Raw genomic sequence first — 19,002 nt, 5'->3', positions numbered from 1 at the left:
GTGGTATGGCTTTTAATGAAAGAATAAATTATTATTATTTATGGTGTTTATATATGCTGCTCTCAACAAGTTTTTCAAAGAGGTTTATACAAAAGCCTATCACAGTAAAAACAGGAACATACTTAAAACTTTGAAAAGCCTGGGAGACTAGAAAGGTCTTCACTTGACCCCAAAAGGAGAACAGCATGGGTACCAGGTCAGCCTCTGTTTCCATCCAGGGCCCCAAATGGGGTGCCACAGCCAAAAAGACCTATCTTTTGTTGCCAATTGCCTCGCCTCAGATAGCAAGGATCTCAGGTTGGCATGGGAGCCTATGTTCCTTCAGGAACTCGGATTTGAAGTCTTGCTTGGTACAGTGCCTGAGAAGATTGACTCTGCTTGTGCAATGTGAATTGACCATTAAAGCCTGAGAATGCTACCTTTCCTTTTTAAAAGAGTGCTCCTCACCTTCACAGCTACAAGATATGTTTGAAAACTATGTCAACAATAAAGAGAAAAGTTATCAGAAGTGTAGATGTAGGATTTTCCCCTCTTCACTATTATGTCTTCAGAATTTATTAGGTTTTCTTTTCTTCTTTTAAACAACATAACATACATAAGAACATAAGAACATAAGAACAGCCCCACTGGATCAGGCCATAGGCCCATCTAGTCCAGCTTCCTGTATCTCACAGCGGCCCACCAAATGCCCCAGGGAGCACACCAGATAACAAGAGACCTCATCCTGGTGCCCTCCTCTACATCTGGCATTCTGACTTAACCCATTGCTAAAATCAGGAGGTTGCGCATACACATCATGGCTTGTACCCCATAATGGATTTTTCCTCCAGAAACTCGTCCAATCCCCTTTTAAAGGCGTCTAGGCTAGATGCCAGCACCACATCCTGTGGCAAGGAGTTCCACAGACCGACCACACGCTGAGTAAAGAAATATTTTCTTTTGTCTGTCCTAACCCGCCCAACACTCAATCACCTTTCTCATCACCTTTCTCAATATCTTTCTCATCACCTATCCAAGGTGGCTATTGATAACAAATGCATGCAGTAAAAAAAATAAATACAACTGTCAAATCCAAGCAAAATTGCAAAATATTAAAACATATGAAAGAAAATCATTAGGCATTATGTCAGAAGGTAAAAAGCCAATCGGCCAGTTTGAAATAATCCAAGACAGTCTCAACTTAACAACCACTTCCCATTCAAGCTGTCACCCCAAACGCCAACCAAAAAAAGCAATGTTTTAATGGAATTATAATTATGCAACAGGCTATTTGTGCAACTGTTACCCTGCACATGCCTGATCTTGTTTGATCTCAGAAGCTAAGCAGGGTCAGGCCTGGTTAGTACTTGGATGGGAGACCACCTGAGAATACCGGGTGCTGTAGGCTTATACCATAGTCTTTTGAGACTGAAGGTTGCCAACCATAATTATGCAGTTCAGCTATCATGTCAAACCATGGTTTGATATTCCAGGAGTAATGCTGGGAGTCTTGGTCTTGTGTGGGGCAGCCTCTCCACTCATTTCAGTCAACTGCCTTCTTATCCTGGCTTAAGGCAAATCCTGGTTTTTGCTTTTGGCCTAACTTTGCATGTTGCTTATGTTGCAAACCATGACCAGAAACCAGAGTTTGTCCCTGGCTTCTAACTCTGGTTTGCAGGGGCAGCACTGAAAGCTAAGATTTACCAGAAACTAAGAGCCAGGAAACTGCCATGCTTGAGAGGAGGGAGCACCTGAAGCAGCAGAGAAAGTATCCTTTCCCCCCATTGCTCCCCTTTAATTATTATTAGGGGTGCACTGCCATTGAACCTGGAGGTGGTGTATAACCATTGTGCTTAGTAACTTTGGTAAACATGCACATCATGCTCAATTCCCTTTTAAAGCCACCCAAGCTCATGATCATCACCACATCTTTTGGCAGTAGATTTCAGACAGATTATGCACTGTGTGAAGAAGTACATCTTTTGTTCATTCTAAATCTGCCACCAGTCAGTTTTGTTAGATAACCCCTGGCTCTGGTATTGTGAGAATGAGAGATTTTTTTTAAAAAATCTTGATCTGTTCTCTCCACCCCATGCACAATTTTGTAAATCTCAATCACGTTCCCCCTTAAGCAAGTTAGAAAGCCCCAAACATTGTATATAACCTTTCCTTGTAAGAAAGGCTCTCTGATCATTCTGGTTGCCCCTTTCCAATTTCTTTTTTGAGCTGTGGCAACCAGAACAGTCTACTGTATATAATATTCCGAGTGTGACAGCACCATAGATTTGGAAAGGAGCCTTATTGTGGTCTTATTCTTGATTCCTTTCCTAATGTCTCCTAGCATGGGATTTGCCTTCTTCACATCTTCCATGCCCTTGCTCGTTCCTTCTGTCTGTTTCCTATTCCTTAAGGAGTTACCAATCCATAAAAGGACCTGTATTCTTTCTCCAGGCTTGCTACGTTTTCTCCAGAGCCTTTGGCGAGGGACTTTGTCAAAAGCTTTTGAAGCTTGAAAACTCTCCAGAAGTTTTCTCACTCTACCTTAAATCGGAGTGAAATATTGCCTGCATATATTTTTTCCTATATATATATATATATATATATATTTTAATGATCTACAGTATCATTAATCCAGCACTGGGGAGTTGGCTAGAACAATGCTGCCTGCTACCAGTCAAATGGCTGAGAGAAAACGGGGGAAAGAATGTTAAACGCAGTCCTGCTGCGATCACTAAAAAGGGCTCTGTCAGAGTGTTTCCATGCCAGGTATTACTCAGATGCTGTTCCCCCATTCCTGCAATGTTCCCGGCTTTTATCTTGTTTTGCACAATTCAGCCATATCTTGTCCCTTTAACCACCTTACTAGTTCATATAACTCAGTCGGATTCTGCCTGAGGAAAAATTTTAATTAACTATGCTTAAAGAATAAAAGGGTCAGGACAGAATGTTGGAAGGACATATTGGCATTGTCAATTCTGCATCTTGCAGTCTTTGGGGGGGGGGGAACTGGTGCGAATCTAAGTGCACATGTTAATCGGAGAATACTATTTTCTGTGTGTCTTAATGCTTAATGAGGGGTCTTGGGTATTATCTGGCAGCTCCTTTTGGTCATCATTCACCCTTGCTCTCTCACACACAATTGTTGTAGGTGTGAAAGAAAGACAGTCTCTTTCTGTAATTGAGGTTGGTGCTTTGTTAGAGTTTTCACCCTTATTTAGTGTCTTACCATTGCCGATTTAGCAAATGTAAATTGCTGGAAATATCTCCCAGAGAATCCTGCTTTTGATGTTGACCACCCATCTGGCACTGTTGCTTACTGGGCAATGTACACCGAACTCACTTATTCCATGCAATCAGTAGTGATCACCATTGCCTGTGCTACTTACTACGGAGTTTAGAAACTCTTGATTCAACAAATTCTGATCCTGGTGAGAATTTTCAAATTAAGGCTTTGACTTTAAACTTTTTGATTAAATTAAGTCAAATTGAAGCAAATTATTCTCATGTTGCACGTGCTAAGCGCTAATCGACTTAAAATTTATAGCTTCAGTCCCATCCGTTTCCGCCCTACCCTGCCAATGATATGTCTATATATTGCACAGTGAATGAAGATACTATTACTTGTGGACCTTTCATCTGATAAACAATGCATCACCCTAACGATAGTAGGCCATGATAGCTGATGGATGGCCTGATATCTCTTTTTCTCTGTGGGTACTGCACTTTAACACAGAGCTATATGAGCGCTGTTCTGTGACTTCTGAGATCAATGCAGTTGCTACTCAGAGTCTATGCAAGTCTTTTAAATTCTGTATCACCAACCTTCTGGTACAAGTAGAGACTTTTTGTCCATTTGTAATTGTTCACCAATTTGTAACTGTTCACCTGGGCCTATGGTGGCTTCCTTATCTAATAATCTGGATGAGAGATTTGTTGTCTTGAGAGAGAGATGCTCGCTAAACTGACCCTCAGCTTTTAGCGGTCCAGTTAACTCTCAGCATAGGGTTCATGGGTGTTTTGCCAATGACCTCCATTTTGAAACATGCACAGTTTCTCCTAACTCCGTCTTGGTCGTGTACCAGATATGCCAGAGGGTCGGCCAGGGTTTCTCTCTGGAGGGGATGAAGCACAGCTGCTCCTTCTAATCAAGATAATGGTAACTAAGGGCCATTGATTGAAATGGGACACTGCAGTACTATGGGACACCTGTGTGTCATTCTCCTCTAAAGTCTTGCACATTTGAGCTCCCCACTTTGGCATAATCCAGTGGTTCTTAAACTTTTTTGACTGGTGGCTTCCTTGACTTACTGGTGGTTCCCTTGACTTACTCCCTTGACATTGGCCATGGCTCTCCATTAGGGCTACAATCCTAAACTTTGTATAGGGCAGCGAATTTTTTGCAAGGATGCCCTGGCTGGTTTCTGCGGTTCTCCAGGGAGCCGTGACTCACAGTTTGAGAGCTACCAGCATAATCTTGGTTGCAAGCACATGTCTTCCAAAATAAGAAACTAAGCTCAACTGCCCAGTGGCCAGGCCACCTGGACAGTCTTTTCAAACTTCCTCTCCAGAATGCGTCTCCCACCAATTATCCAAGCTTTTGCTGTCCAGTTTTTGTTATCCAGCCTTACTTTTTGTCCCTTCAGGAACATCCTCAATTGGGGTACAAGTAAGCCTTTGTGTTTTCCTGGAAGGACATACCTTACTTCAGTCAAGCATACTCCTGGTTGCACTCCAGATGTTCCTGATACCATTATTTGTCTAGGCAGGTCTTTGCATTTTTTTGGCCAGAGTCCTAAGATTATGCCCTGCTCTGGAAGTACAGTGGTGGTGCTTTCTTTCCCACTGAAAGCATCCATGCTGTCCATTTTGGTAATCTCTCCCTCCAATAGAGATTCCCACCTTGTCTGTTTTTCAAGTTTTTCCCTTCAGCCACGGTAGTGCCCTTACCTCCAGAGGAATTACCTTCTCTTTCTACCAAACAGCACCATTTTGGCTGCATTTTTCCATGTTTCCCCCAAGATTTGAATCCATGCAGCTTGGTCTCACTGTAGAAGGTTATCATGCCCCAGTCTACTCAGCAGACTAAAGATAGGCAATTTCTGTTCTCCCTCTGTCCTTCCCAGCTCTTCCCCCTTCTAACAACCCACATTCCCTGGCTGCTCTTTTAAGCCTCCCACTAATCATCTCTTTCCCTCTCATTGGGTCATCTCAGGTGGAGGAAACTGAGCCCAGCTGGCAGCCCCCCCCCCCTTTCATTTTAACCAGTGTCTCTTTGAAGCTGGAGCTATTTACAGTTATCCTTTGCCCACAACCACTAAACTGATCCCATAACTTGGTAAACATTACCTTTTCCTTGTTTTTTTTATGTTTCAATGAAATCTGTATTCTTTTGGAAAACTGCCTCGTGGTTAGCCTAGTTAGAGGCACTTTGAGATTGTTTGCTCCACTGTCCAGTCAGTGGCCCCATAATAGGCATTCACTGCATCCTGGTCTCTCTGGTTGTTGTGTATGAATGCCCCAAATTTGGTCTTAATTGGCAAGCCTAGCTCCAAGGTTGTGTGTTTGCACATGCAATGATAGAGTCGGGGTGTGCGTGTGTGTGTCTGTGTGTGTGTGTGTGTGAGGAGAGAGAGAGAGGTTGTGTGTTTGCACATGTAATGATAGACTCGGGGGTGTGTGTGTGTGAGGAGAAAGAGAGAGAGAGAGACGGCAATGCTAGCAACAGGTGGCAATATGGATTTATTTCCCTCGTGATCATAATTCAGATTGGTGGAAGCAATCTTCATTCATATATTCATGTGTGCAGCAAGTGGTGCCTTGGAAGACCTCAGATCACTTGTCCCGAGTCAGTGGAAAAGGAAGGCATGTAGCACAAGCATCTCTATGCCCCCCACATTTCCATTCATCCTAGAGGCAAGGGCAGTTCTGCTGACTGAACTATTTCCTTCTGGCATCATAGCACTTGCATGAGTGCCTTGCCATATGCTGCTAGGGAACATGTAGGACCTCAGGATTCGGCTGTAAGTAATATGTGTTCACCTTTTATTTACTATTGTTGCTGCCTAACGTTGTCCACTTTAAAGCATTATCATGCTTTTCCCACGAATAAATGTTCAGAGTGGGATATATCAACTGTTGCATGAGTGAAACACCCTGAGATATAGCATTGCTGAGTTGCAAACACATAAGCTGCAAGTGCAAGCCCAAATGTTTTGCAAGCGAAGGTGAAGCATTTTGCTAACATTTTGCCAGTTTGGGCTTTGTTTTAGATGCTCCTATTGGAATAAATCTGTTGTTAAGGATTCATCGAGTGCTTAGCTCCAGTTAGGAACAATACCGTGTTAGAACCCAGCCTTGCACTTATGGTCCAGCCTGCAGATACGTCCACTTGTATGTCATTTGGTTCAAATGGACTTGGGCACATGTGTCTGAGGACTGAGCGACAGCTGGGGATAGGTGGTTCTGTTTGTTTTCTGTTTTCCTTCTCATTTGGAAGTTTCATTTAGTATTTTTCAGGAGCTTCTGTCTATTAGCCTTAGTTTTGGCTTTTTTGAGACTCTTGGGCTGCTTGGCCTAGGAGAGGTCCTTATCTGTTGGGGCAGAGTGCAGGAGAGGAGCTGGAAGGCTCAGGCAGGGGGAGATGGAAGGGAGCACAGGGCACACCTCAGAGTCCTGATCACAGCACTAATCGTGATTGGTTTTGTAACTGACCTGGGCTCTGGCTTTCCAGCCTCTGGTTCTGACTATGTCTATCTTCTTCCAATCAACATACATATCAAATTGTTTAAATGTTACATTATCTTGCCATTGCACGTGAAAAGCAACCTTAAAAAACCGTACTCTTTATCCTCACATTTGTTCCATTTTCAGTTTTGCAGTTTTCGCAAGTGTCATCTTATTTTTCTAAAGGAAACACATTTCACTTGACCTCCAGGTTCTGGTGGGGCACATAGCATCCTCTTCTCATTTACAGAATGCAAATCTACAAGGTTATTTGTGTGTGTGTGTTTTTTCTGTGTTTAACCTTCCAGAAACGGGACTGGCCACTGCACAAGCTTGAATGTTCGGCCATGTGTGCGTTTGGGCAGAATTGGAATCCCTCAGAGACTGTGAGGCTCACTGCAAGGATTCTTGCCAAACAGGTGAGCAGGACACAACACTTTCAGACACAATTCTGTTTTGTTTTGAAAAACGGAGTGCAAAGAGCCAGGAACAGGACCACGTCCTACAGTAACCAGTTCTGCAAAACACATTTCACAGCTGCCTGTTTATGTTTATTGGCGGCTGCTCAGAGAATGTATAGCTGAGTCCATGTTCTGCTGAATATCTGCTTTAAGGACCTCTTGAACCGCTGTGTCCTTGAACAACCTCTGTTTGTCAAGCAGCTTCCTCTAGTCCTCCAAGAAAATCCTCAACCAAAACTTACTTCCTGCAAATACCGGGTAAGATGGTGGAATGCCTCATCAAAGATAGGATCTCAAAACACATAGACGAACAGGCCTTGCTGAGGGAGAGTCAGCATGGCTTCTGTAAGGGTAAGTCTTGCCTCACAAACCTTATAGAATTCTTTGAAAAGGTCAACAGGCATGTGGATGCGGGAGAACCCGTGGACATTATATATCTGGACTTTCAGAAGGCGTTTGACACGGTCCCTCACCAAAGGCTACTGAAAAAACTCCACAATCAGGGAATTAGAGGACAGGTCCTCTCGTGGATTGAGAACTGGTTGGAGGCCAGGAAGCAGAGAGTGGGTGTCAATGGGCAATTTTCACAGTGGAGAGAGGTGAAAAGCGGTGTGCCCCAAGGATCTGTCCTGGGACCGGTGCTTTTCAACCTCTTCATAAATGATCTGGAGACAGGGTTGAGCAGTGAAGTGGCTAAGTTTGCAGACGACACCAAACTTTTCTGAGTGGTAAAGACCAGAAGTGATTGTGAGGAGCTCCAGAAGGATCTCTCCAGACTGGCAGAATGGGCAGCAAAATGGCAGATGCGCTTCAATGTCAGTAAGTGTAAAGTCATGCACATTGGGGCAAAAAATCAAAACTTTAGATGTAGGCTGATGGGTTCTGAGCTGTCTGTGACAGATCAGGAGAGAGATCTTGGGGTGGTGGTGGACAGGTCGATGAAAGTGTCGACCCAATGTGCAGCGGCAGTGAAGAAGGCCAGTTCTATGCTTGGGATCATTAGGAAGGGTATTGAGAAAAAAATGGCTAGTATTATAATGCCGTTGTACAAATCGATGGTAAGGCCACACCTGGAGTATTGTGTCCAGTTCTGGTTGCCGCATCTCAAAAAAGACATAGTGGAAATGGAAAAGGTGCAAAAGAGAGCGACTAAGATGATTACGGGGCTGGGGCACCTTCCTTATGAGGAAAGGCTACGGCGTTTGGGCCTCTTCAGCCTAGAAAAGAGATGCTTGAGGGGGGACATGATTGAGACATACAAAATTATGCAGGGGATGGACAGAGTGGATAGGGAGATGCTCTTTACACTCTCACATAATACCAGAACCAGGGGACATCCACTAAAATTGAGTGTTGGGCGGGTTAGGACAGACAAAAGAAAATATTTCTTTACTCAGCGTGTGGTCGGTCTGTGGAACTCCTTGCCACAGGATGTGGTGCTGGCGTCTAGCCTAGACGCCTTTAAAAGGGGATTGGACAAGTTTCTGGAGGAAAAATCCATTATGGGGTACAAGCCATGATGTGTATGCGCAACCTCCTGATTTTAGAAATGGGTTATGTCAGAATGCCAGATGCAAGGGAGGGCACCAGGATGAGGTCTCTTGTTATCTGGTGTGCTCCCTGGGGCATTTGGTGGGCCGCTGTGAGATACAGGAAGCTGGACTAGATGGGCCTATGGCCTGATCCAGTGGGGCTGTTCTTATGTTCTTAAAGTCTTTGGAAAGCAAGGCCTTTTCTGAACCAACATAATCCCACATTCTCTGTTCTGCTTCTTTGGTGAAAGCTTGCATCCTGGCTGCAGGCAGCTCTAGATTGCTGCTTATACAGCTATACGTTAAAGTGAGCTCTAGGAGCAGAAATGTTAATAGGAGGACGATGTACTTGGTCATTTCCACAGGTTCAGATTTTCAGGAGGCCAGTTTTCCCATGACCAAGTGGTTTTGGGACCAGTTTTTCCTTTGGAGCCAACATCATAAATGCAAATGTGTGCACACTGACCCACACCAAAGTAGCTGGTCCAGGGGAGACCTCCTGGAGTTTTCCAGGTTGAGGAATATCTGCCAGACTTCCTTTTTGTTGAGAAATGAGGGTTTTCTTCTAAACTGGTCTCTGGGGGAGCCTTTCATTTCTTGATAGGAAGGGCACCTGCTAGGTATGAAGCAGCACCTTGTGCTCATATGTGGAGCCTCCTTCACATATAGAAGGAGTGCCCAAACACTGGCCCAGGGGCCATTTGTGGCCCTCAGAGACTTCCAATCCGGTTCGCGGAGAGCCCCCAGTCTCCAGTGAGTTTCTGGTCCACCAGAGATTTGCTGGAACCCATGCTGGTCCATGCGACTGCTCTCAACTCGAGGACCAACTGTTCAACCTCTCGTGCGAGCTGCAGGCCGAGGACTCCCTCCGCTGCTTGCTATTTCATGTTTGTGAAGCAGCAGCACAGGAAAGGCCAGTCTGCTTTCAGCAATGTTTTTTATAGGTCTTGAGCCATCGTCAGACCATCATCCATCTCTAATATATTCATTTATGTAAATTTATTTAAATTTATTCAAATTTAAAATGTAAATTATTTTTCTCTGGCCTCTGGCACAATGTCAGAGAGCTGATGTGGCCCTCCTGCCAAAAAGTTTGGACACCCCTGACATACAGGCTAGAGAGTGAAGTGTAGTAGTAAGTGTGTTAGGCAGAACCGTGGAGTCCCAGGCTTCAAAATTGCACTTGGATATGAAACTCACTGAGTTCAACTTTCCAGTGTCGATGCAGCCACAATGCAGCCCTGAGGTAAGGGAACAAACATTTCCTTACTCTGAGGAGGTCTCCATGTTTGCCCCCCCCCACCACTGTAAGATACCTTTCCCATACCATCGGTATAGCTGCATTAGTACTGGAAAGTTGATAGGGTTGGACCTTACCTCTTTTTGAAACTAATAAAACTAGGCAAGATGACTTCTTGCCTTGAGCTTTTTGGTGGAAGGGTAGGACAAAAATGCAATTAACAGTTTTTGGGTTGGTAGGAATCTAACATGGAAAAATGACAGAGAGGAGCTGGATAAAATCAGATCGAGTTAGGGCACTGTTCCCTGTAAGCTGAGTAGCTCCTAGCTGAGCTCCATGCAGCGTGATGATGCGTGACATCATTGCTTAGTGTCTGGAGACAGTGTTGCAGCACCATGCATCAAAAGAAGGGATTTGCACACTGGCATGGATAATGTTTACAAAGAACATTGTTAAGAAGCAGGTGTAGCTGGTACTTGCCACTTCTTCCCCACTCCTTTGGATCTGTACAAGTCACAAAATCAATGATAAATTGATGAAGTTAACAGTAATGTGGGAAAAAGCTCAAAAATTATATCTGAACTAAAGTTAAACAACAGGAAATAAATCCAGTGTCTTTTGTACTATTATTTGCTATCTCGTGTTGCAGTGTTCCATCTGTACTATTTATTATTACAATATTTTATGGTCTTGTTATTGTACTTCTACTCCTTTTAAAAAGACAGCTGGTGGGCTACTGTGGCAAGCAGAATGATGGACTAGATGGGGTTTGGCCTGATTCACCAGGGCACTTCCTTATGTTCTTAAATCAGGGTGACCAGATGTTATAACCACAAAAGAGGACAAGGCACCCCAAATGTAGAGCATCCAAGAAAAGTGTAGGACATGACAAAATAAAAGCTCATATATTGATTTCATGTGGTTAATTTAAACACTATTATTATAATACTTAAAACTATATTTAATATAATTTATTAATAAAAGACGACTATACACTGCCTGCAGGAGCCACTCACAGGGAAAAGGAGGATATTTAAGTTCTTTTCCAGGACATAAGGCTAAAAAAGAGGACATGTCCTGGAAAAAGAGAACGTCTGGTCACCCTGTCTTAAATACAACTTTCCATGCAGCTAACAGAGTTCTATATTGCTATTTATGGTTTAAGCCCTAACTCAGGTGCTTGATGCAATATCAGAACTACATAATTAAGAACAACTTTTTAAAACACCACTTGAATAAAGGATTGTAATTGGTCAAAGTATGCAAAAATGTTTTTCTGAAGAGGAATTTTTCTTTCTAAAGCTGCAATCCTGTATAGGCTTACCTGGGAGGAAGCACCAATGAACTTGTCAAGGTTTATTTCAGAGTAGGCATATATAGGTGTACACTGCCCCTGAAAGTAGTGTTCGATGTTTCCAGATCTCCTTGATGACGTGTTTTCACAAAGGCAGACCTAAAACAAAGACAGTCTCAATAGAATATCTGTCCTGTAAACTAGAACCTCTCAGCAGCTCTTGAGAACAGGGAACCATAAAACATTTGGGTTCAGCTGTGGTTCAAGCTTATCAGTACTTTTAACTCTCATAACTGGTTCAGATACGTTTCAAATAGAATGATTTCAGACACTCCTGTTTGCAATGCAATTCTGAACTATAAATTCAGTGATTAAAACATGAGGGGAAAAATCCTTTAAAAATAGGAAATGCAATAGGAAAACATAATATAACCATCCCATTGAAAGCTGAGTGCCTGATTATTTAATTATGCTTTATTTATTTGCATCTCGCCATCAGTGTGCATAGTGCTACCCACTTCTTTTGAAATGGTTACCGCATTTTTCTATTCAAGGGGTTTAGGTTTGAGACAACTAATAGCACAATCCTAACGTACACTGGAACAGACAGGTTGGCAGGCCTCCATTGTATCCAGAGCAAGTTTAGGGCTGAGTGTGGGTCAGCCTGAGGCAAGGGGAAATAATTCCCCTTACCCCAGGTAACACCACAGTAGCCCCAATGGGGCTACTTGGATCCGTGCCACCTATAGAGGTGGAGCAAATCTGAGCAACCAGGGGCTGCCCCGGGCTGCCCGGGAATGGGACTAGGAGTAAGCATAAGTGCTGGATCCTGGGTCTGCCTTCTGCTCCCTGCCCTCCTGCTCACAGGCCTGCTAGCCACCCACCTTCCCCCACCCCAAAATGCATCCCCAGACCCCCACACCGGCCTGAAAAGGCTGGTGCAAACTCACCCATCCCAGCTGCTGTGGTGGCGCAGGGAGACTGGTGCATGTTCTAGCGCCAGCCTCCCTGACTTGAGTGGAGGTGTAAATGTGCTTAACAACACGTTTGCAAGCCTCCCAGGCCGGCGCAAGTCCTAAAGGCACTTTAGGATTGTGCCCCAAGAGTCTTTAAGTTCAAATTCAGTTCCAGTTCATTGAAAAATGGTCTCTGCACCAGTTTTAGGTTCAGGTTCTGTTTGTCTCCTGGCTCAAGAGGCCCAGGGGCTCATTTTGGAGATGTCACCAAATGCAGGATTTGGGTTGCTGAGAAACATATCTGAGAATTTGATTTCAGGGAACAAGTTTCAAGGTTACTCTGTTGTATGCAATTGCAAAGCTCTAACTTCTCTTGCACTACAAAAAAAAATACAAAACAAAAACCACCACCCCCAAAAAAACTGGCCTTTGAAGAAAATCTGTACATTTGAGATCTGCTTATGTGACAAGAGTGACCCAGATGCAGTATAGAGAGAGGACTGTGAAGGCCTGCTGGGATAGTAGCCAGCCTGCTCCCCTGTGCTTCTTTTCTTTTTCTTTCTTTCTTTCTGTCCTTTTTTAAAAAAAATTAAAGCAGTCAAGTGGTGATCCACAAACAAAATTAGATGTTTAATGATGAAAAGTCATTGGAATAAATTTGTGCTTTTATAGCTTGCAGGGAAGTGGGAGGGAGCCCTACATGGCATATGAAAGCTAAATATGCAAACCGTAGTCCCTGAACCTCAGCTGTTGGGCCACCTGCAAGCCCGTATTTAATGGCCAAGATTACAAAGAAAGGGGCCTTAGGCCAACGCTGAAGTGTTGCTTTTGAACTCTGTCAACATTGAGATTATACGCTTTCCTCAAAGCAGAGTCTGCTTCCTAACTGCTTGCCACTGTTAGCGGCTTTCTGGGAAGCCGCAGCTCAAACTAGTGACAAATGTTTAAAATTACTTGTTCCTGTTATGTGTGTAAGTTTGTTCAGAGTTCCAAGGTTGTGGCTGGTAAAATTTGGCATACAATATAGACAGCATTACACTGGAATGATGTTCATTGGCCTGTGTGAGCTCTTCACACGGGGCACAGGAGTGTTAAAAATGAACTTGAGAACAATGGCATATCAGTTTTGTTTTGTTTTAAACATCTTTGTTTTCTTTCCTTCTTCCCCCCCACCCCATTACCAGAAAACACACCCTGAAAAGACTGACTCAGAAAAGCTCCTTTCTGTAAAAGACTTTGAATCCCGTAAGTAGAAAGAAGTGGAAAGCCAAAGGGTTTCCATATAATTTTGGAGAGTGCATGATATCCTTCCAACTGAACCTGTCTATACTTGGGATGGTTTGGGTGCGTGTTAAACAGGATAACCTTCTGTTGTATCTCTAATTTCTAAAAAAAAACAGAGTTAACATTCTAGACTGTTAATTATGTGTTGTATCTGCCTATCAAATGGCTCTCCTGGCAATGAGAATGTCTTCGGTGGATTGTAATGTTGCAAAATTTAAAACAGCCAGCCTTGTGACTAGGGGGCATAGAGTCAGAGATGGCGCTGTTGCTTGATAGTGACAGTGTCTTTGGGGCTAATTGCTGGTCCCTCTGGTATTGAGTTGCGTATCTGTCACTGCCAGTCAAATTTGACATGTTCTTCCTGATTGCATTTGAAAGTTCCATGTCCTGAGTGTTTCAAAAGTGAACCAAGAAAGGAGAGGCGGCCACTGCTTGTGTGTGTGAGTTTTCTCTGAGGCAGAGTTGGAAATTGAGCAACTATTCAGAAGGCCGAGCAGCCTGGAATTACAGGCACAACATTATGTTGCTCTCTTGCTTGGTGCTGACAATAAGCAGACAATTAGTTGATGTGTTTGTGTTTTATGGTGCCTTAGACTTACCCACCACTGATTTTAAACACTTTAGGATATGATAATGTAATGTAGTTCTCCTTGTAAGGATAGGGGCAGCTTCCTGGTTGTCAAATCAATTTTAACTGTTTAAATAACAAAAATTATCACTTTTTCTTAATACCATTATCTGGACCTCCTACTGCCATATAAATTTTTGAAAAGATCCCTTTCCTCACCAAGTGCCTTTCAAGATTTGTTAATAGTAGATAAATGTTAAACTGGCAATTTTTTTGAATACAATTGCTTAATTTAAAATACTAGAGCAGGATTAAATAATGGATAGGGACCCACTAGGTGGGTTGCAAACAAATTTCAGGTGGGTCACATAGCACCTAGCTCAGCCACCATTGAAAATCCAAAGCTGAAAATACAGGTTACACAGCTGCTGGGCAAGGTGGGCTCCCGGTGGGAGTGATGCATGGTGCGTTGCCCTGAATAGGTGGGAAGATGTGACCCTGGCAAGGGGGGAGGACTGTGTGGCTGGGGAAGGATCCAAGTCTGTTTTGCTTTGACTTCTGAGCTGGAATGCTTGAAGTATGAGCTCTGCAAAATAGCACCAGCCCTCTGGTACTTTTGGGTGATCACAGTTTAGGTTTTGAAGCTTAAATTGATGGTGTCACTTCTAGCCATGACATCACTTCTGGTAGGTTCCAACAGATTGTCATTTTGAAAAGTGAGTCCCTTGCTAAAACATTTGAGAACCACTGTACTATAGTAATGGAATAGCAATTCACATTGTGCTAATTTAAAGAGAGATTTTTTTCCCCTTCATGAAATCTGTACTTTGTTGTATTGAGGATATTTCTTCCAAACAAGAAGTGAATGCATCTTATGCACCTCTCTAAACTCACAAGAGTTTATCAAGGATGAGACGGGTGAAATATCTGCATCCAATTCAGATCATAGTTTATCCCCTACTCTAAAAACAGCAACTCTATTTCCCTTTATGGATCTATCTTGATATTCTGTCCAGGATCCACTGTTTCTGTGTACCACTTACTTAATCTGTGATTGCTTCACCTCAGTTAACACAGCAACCTGATAATATTTATATATATTTATACTTGCTGCTGCCAATACTTTCTCTTCCCCTTTCCTCTTTATCTCTTTACCTCGGTCCGTTTGATTTCTTAAATGGTATCCTTGCCACTTTATAATTTGAAACAAAACTATTTGTATCCATTTGTAAGATCTTTTTGTCTGGAGCAAGTACAGGAGTGCGCCGCTTAACAACTATTCACTTAACGATGGACTGCAAATATGACAGTGGTCAAAGCGCAATAAAGATGCTCTTAATGAGGCAATCACATCTCCTGATCCTGCAGCAGTGTCTGTTTATACAACAGAGAGGCTCTTAATGCAAAGAAGAAGCCATCTATCTCCATAAGCCTGTGCAACCAGCTAGTGCCTGGCAGGGAGTGTCTGTTTACGCAACAAAGGCAATAGATTGAACTGAATGTTTACTTAATGACCTAATCGCATAACAACGGAATCGGAGAACATATCCCCATCATTAAGTGGCGCACACCTGTAATGGGAGGCTATGAGACAAAAGAAAAGTTGTATTCAAGCATTTAGTTTGAACAACCCTCAAGATTGTAACCTAATCTCCTATCATTTTAATTAAAACATCTTAAATAATGTCCAGGAAGATTTAGATCCTTCTTATCGTGTTAAGCTGGAGTGCCTGTTCAGGATTACTTAACACAGGAATGTGATATTTATCTCTTAACTGATAAGAGACTCTGAATATTTACTCTGGCAAAGTTTGTAAAATGTACAGGGAGATTTATTTAAAAAATAAATAAAAGTAGACAGCAGAAGGCAAAATTGAGTTCATTTCTGCCCTAGAATATCCAGAAACTTAAACATTCAACTACTGTAAAAAATTTTCCACATCTGCTTCTGAGGAATGTTGCTTATTAATGCATGTAGTGCTGTGGAAGTCCTATTCTGTAAGTATGTTGTGCAATGCAGAAAAAAAATGAATTCTCAGATGGTCTTGGTTAAATGTTATAAACAGTTATAAGCTGTCAGGATACTTGTTGCAATATTTTAGCTAAATAGCTTTTCTTCCTTTTGCTTTCAGCCTCAAAGCTTCCTTTAGAATCATAGAAAACAAACGACCTTGGAGGTCATCTAGTCCAATCCCCTATTTAGCAGAGGCCATTCTTGACAGGTGACCATCCAGCCTCTGCTTGAAAATTTCCAATGAAATAAAGACTGTTCAAGAGCCAGACAGCTCTTACCATTAGGAAATTCCTCCTTCTATTTATCCTAAACCCACCTCCCTGTAGTTTCATCTCATTGGTTCTGTCAAGAACCACTGAAAGCATGCTCCCTTCTTCTTTTGTGTGACAGCTCTTCAGATAATTAAAGATGACTGTCATATTTCTCCTCTTAGTCTTCTCTCCAGGTTAAACATATCAAGCTCTTTTAACCATTCTTTGTAGGACTTTGTTTTGAGAACCCCTCACCATCTTATTTGCACTTCTCTAGACCTACTCAAGGTTATCAGTGTACAAGCCAACATTTTGAGTAATTTTACATTTCCTTGTGACTTTAGCTTGTTATATTTGCTGAGCCATACTTGTCTACTTAAGATGTAATGTTAATGGTACCTATTTGAAAGAAAAAGTCTTTGCTGGTCACGTATTTGTTGGTATATCAGTAGCTATCAGATATTACAAGCCAATGGTATTGCCTATTTTAAAGATAACCTTTTCCACACAACAGGTAGGCAAAGTGTATTTATTCATAAAATTCCTAGTCTGCTTTTCTACTACATAATAAGCAAAGCAGCACAGATTAAACTATTAAAATAACAGTTTCAGGTTAAAAGATTTAAACAGCCCTAAAAATAGAAGATAAAACAAACCTAAAATCAATGGTCACTTAATGAAAAGAGACTCATGTCAGGACATACACTTATTTGTAAATATATTTTTGTACATCTGGTGTACAACTTGGGCAAGAAGACAGGTGTCAGGTAAGGCTCCCTGGGGAGAGCATTTTGCAAGTGGAGCACCATAACAGTGAAGGCTGTTTTCCTGTGGAAGGTGGGTCTGTGAAGAGCACGCTGCCCAACCTGGAACATGAAAGAGCAGGCATTCCTTCATATAATGCCCTAGTGAGATACTTTAGATGCTTGTTCATGCTCTTCATTTTCACAAGGTGTAGGAGGGGGGAATGGGATCCGGTATAGTGCAAAGAATTGTTCTTGAACCTGACTCTCTTTGTTGGAGGATCTTGGAGTTGACTTTGCAGCAATTGACGAGTAAAGTGGCCCTTGTATTGAAAAAGCATTTTCCTCCCTTTGCAGATCTTGACAAGCTTGACAATGAAAAGAAGGAGCTGATTCAGAATGACATTTCTGCTCTCCATCACTTTTATTCAAAGCACCTGGAATACCCTGACAATGCGTCTCTTGTGGTCCTCTTTGGCCAAGTAAGGTGGCTACGATAAAAATGAGTTTAGTGCGCTGCATCCAGATGGCAGCATTGGGTGCTGTGGGGCCTGCAGTTTTGCCCTGAACCAGATGTTCAGGAGGCAGTGTTGCAAAGAAGTGCCTAGTTGTGTGAACAGTTCTGGGCAGTAAGAACATAAGAAGAGATCAAAGCAAAGGGCTAAGAAGTCCCCTATCCTGTTTCCTGCAGTGGCCAAGCAGGTGCTTCTAGGAAGTCCAAAACATGAGCATGGAGGCAAAGACTCTCCTCCTCTGTTGTTCCTCCCGACCAGCAATTAGTATTCAGATGTATACCGCTTCTGAAAATTGAGGCTGATGCTTTATCAGTCCCTTTTGGACTGGAGCCTCTGTGCTGTGTCCTGCTAATCCCCAAGCATTGCATTTGGATTAGAGAAATTTGGTGTCGTTTCCAGGTGGTTTGCGAGTGTTCTGTGTACTGAATCGGTTTGCCTGTCACCTCTGGCATTCTGTGTTGCTATCATCCTTGATGTAGCGTTTTTGTGGGGTTCAGTAGACAAAAGCCTTGGCATTGTTGCCAGTTCACACTTTTTTAGGTGCCCACTTAGAAATCTCACGTGTGAAAGTGACTAATGTGTATTCAGTAAATATAACCAGGTTCCAAGACTTGAGGCTGAGTTCTGCTCCTCTTAAGGCTAAATGTTATGAAAGTCAAGCTTTTTTCTTATAGCCCATAATTTTGCCATAACTGCAACTATGAATATACCTCCATCTGTATAACTGAGATTTCTTTAGCATCTAACTACCAGTGTCTTGTTCATCAGCATTCCTTTCACCTGCCATCTGGATGCTGATATTCTCTGCTAGGGCTAAATTCTGCTTCCCAATCTTAATCTTTCACAACAAAATTAGATTGTAAATAAACTTTGACCTCTCTTCTTATAAAGCTGGTAGATCAGCCACAAGACTTGATTAAGAATAAGCAGCCTTCTAATCAGATTAATCAGTATGGGACAAACAAATAGGGTCACTTAATGCTAAGCAACCCAGTGGATTTTGGAGTCTGTGTGTTCTTTTTCCTTTTCTCCCAGGTTAACTGCAATGGCTTCACAATTGAGGATGAAGAACTTTCACATTTGGGGTCTGCAGTATTCCCTGAGTAAGTGTGTGTGTTTGAGCTGTGGGATGTTTGAAACATAGTTCACTGAGACATTTCCAAAAACAAATGTAGTAGAAGCTATAGATGATTTGCACAGGTAAACAAGCCATTCCTGTCCCAGCCCTTGGAAAACCAGGATACTATCTTTTCCACCAACTCTCCTGAGCTATCAATCTGCTGCTCGGCCAGTGAGCAGATGATGTGCTTTGCATGATGATGTGTTTGTGTGGGGAGGTACATTTTAGGATTGACGTGGAAGTGTGTAGAGCAGCGGTTCTCAAACTCTCTGGGAGTTTGAGAACCGCTGGTAAGTGCTGGCGAAGCCAGTGGCAGGGACTG

General features: G+C 42.6%; 1 protein-coding gene and 1 pseudogene across 1 annotated transcript in view; both read left to right on the top strand.

The window, feature by feature from the left end:
* The window catches only part of SMYD2 (SET and MYND domain containing 2), a 46,223-nt gene that overhangs the window by 14,062 nt on the left and 13,159 nt on the right, over positions 1–19,002 (top strand). The window contains exons 3-6 of the mRNA XM_066619015.1: positions 7,011–7,121; positions 13,370–13,430; positions 17,403–17,527; positions 18,596–18,663. Coding sequence (XP_066475112.1) covers positions 7,011–7,121; positions 13,370–13,430; positions 17,403–17,527; positions 18,596–18,663 — 365 coding nt within the window. The remainder of the gene's footprint in view (positions 1–7,010; positions 7,122–13,369; positions 13,431–17,402; positions 17,528–18,595; positions 18,664–19,002) is intronic.
* On the top strand, positions 1,271–1,387 carry LOC136637470 (5S ribosomal RNA; annotated as a pseudogene).

The sequence above is a fragment of the Tiliqua scincoides genome, chromosome 1 (genome assembly GCF_035046505.1).
Source record: "Tiliqua scincoides isolate rTilSci1 chromosome 1, rTilSci1.hap2, whole genome shotgun sequence".
NCBI lineage: Eukaryota > Metazoa > Chordata > Lepidosauria > Squamata > Scincidae > Tiliqua > Tiliqua scincoides.
Note: the sequence above shows the minus strand (reverse complement) of the source record. Positions and strands in the feature narration are given on the sequence as shown.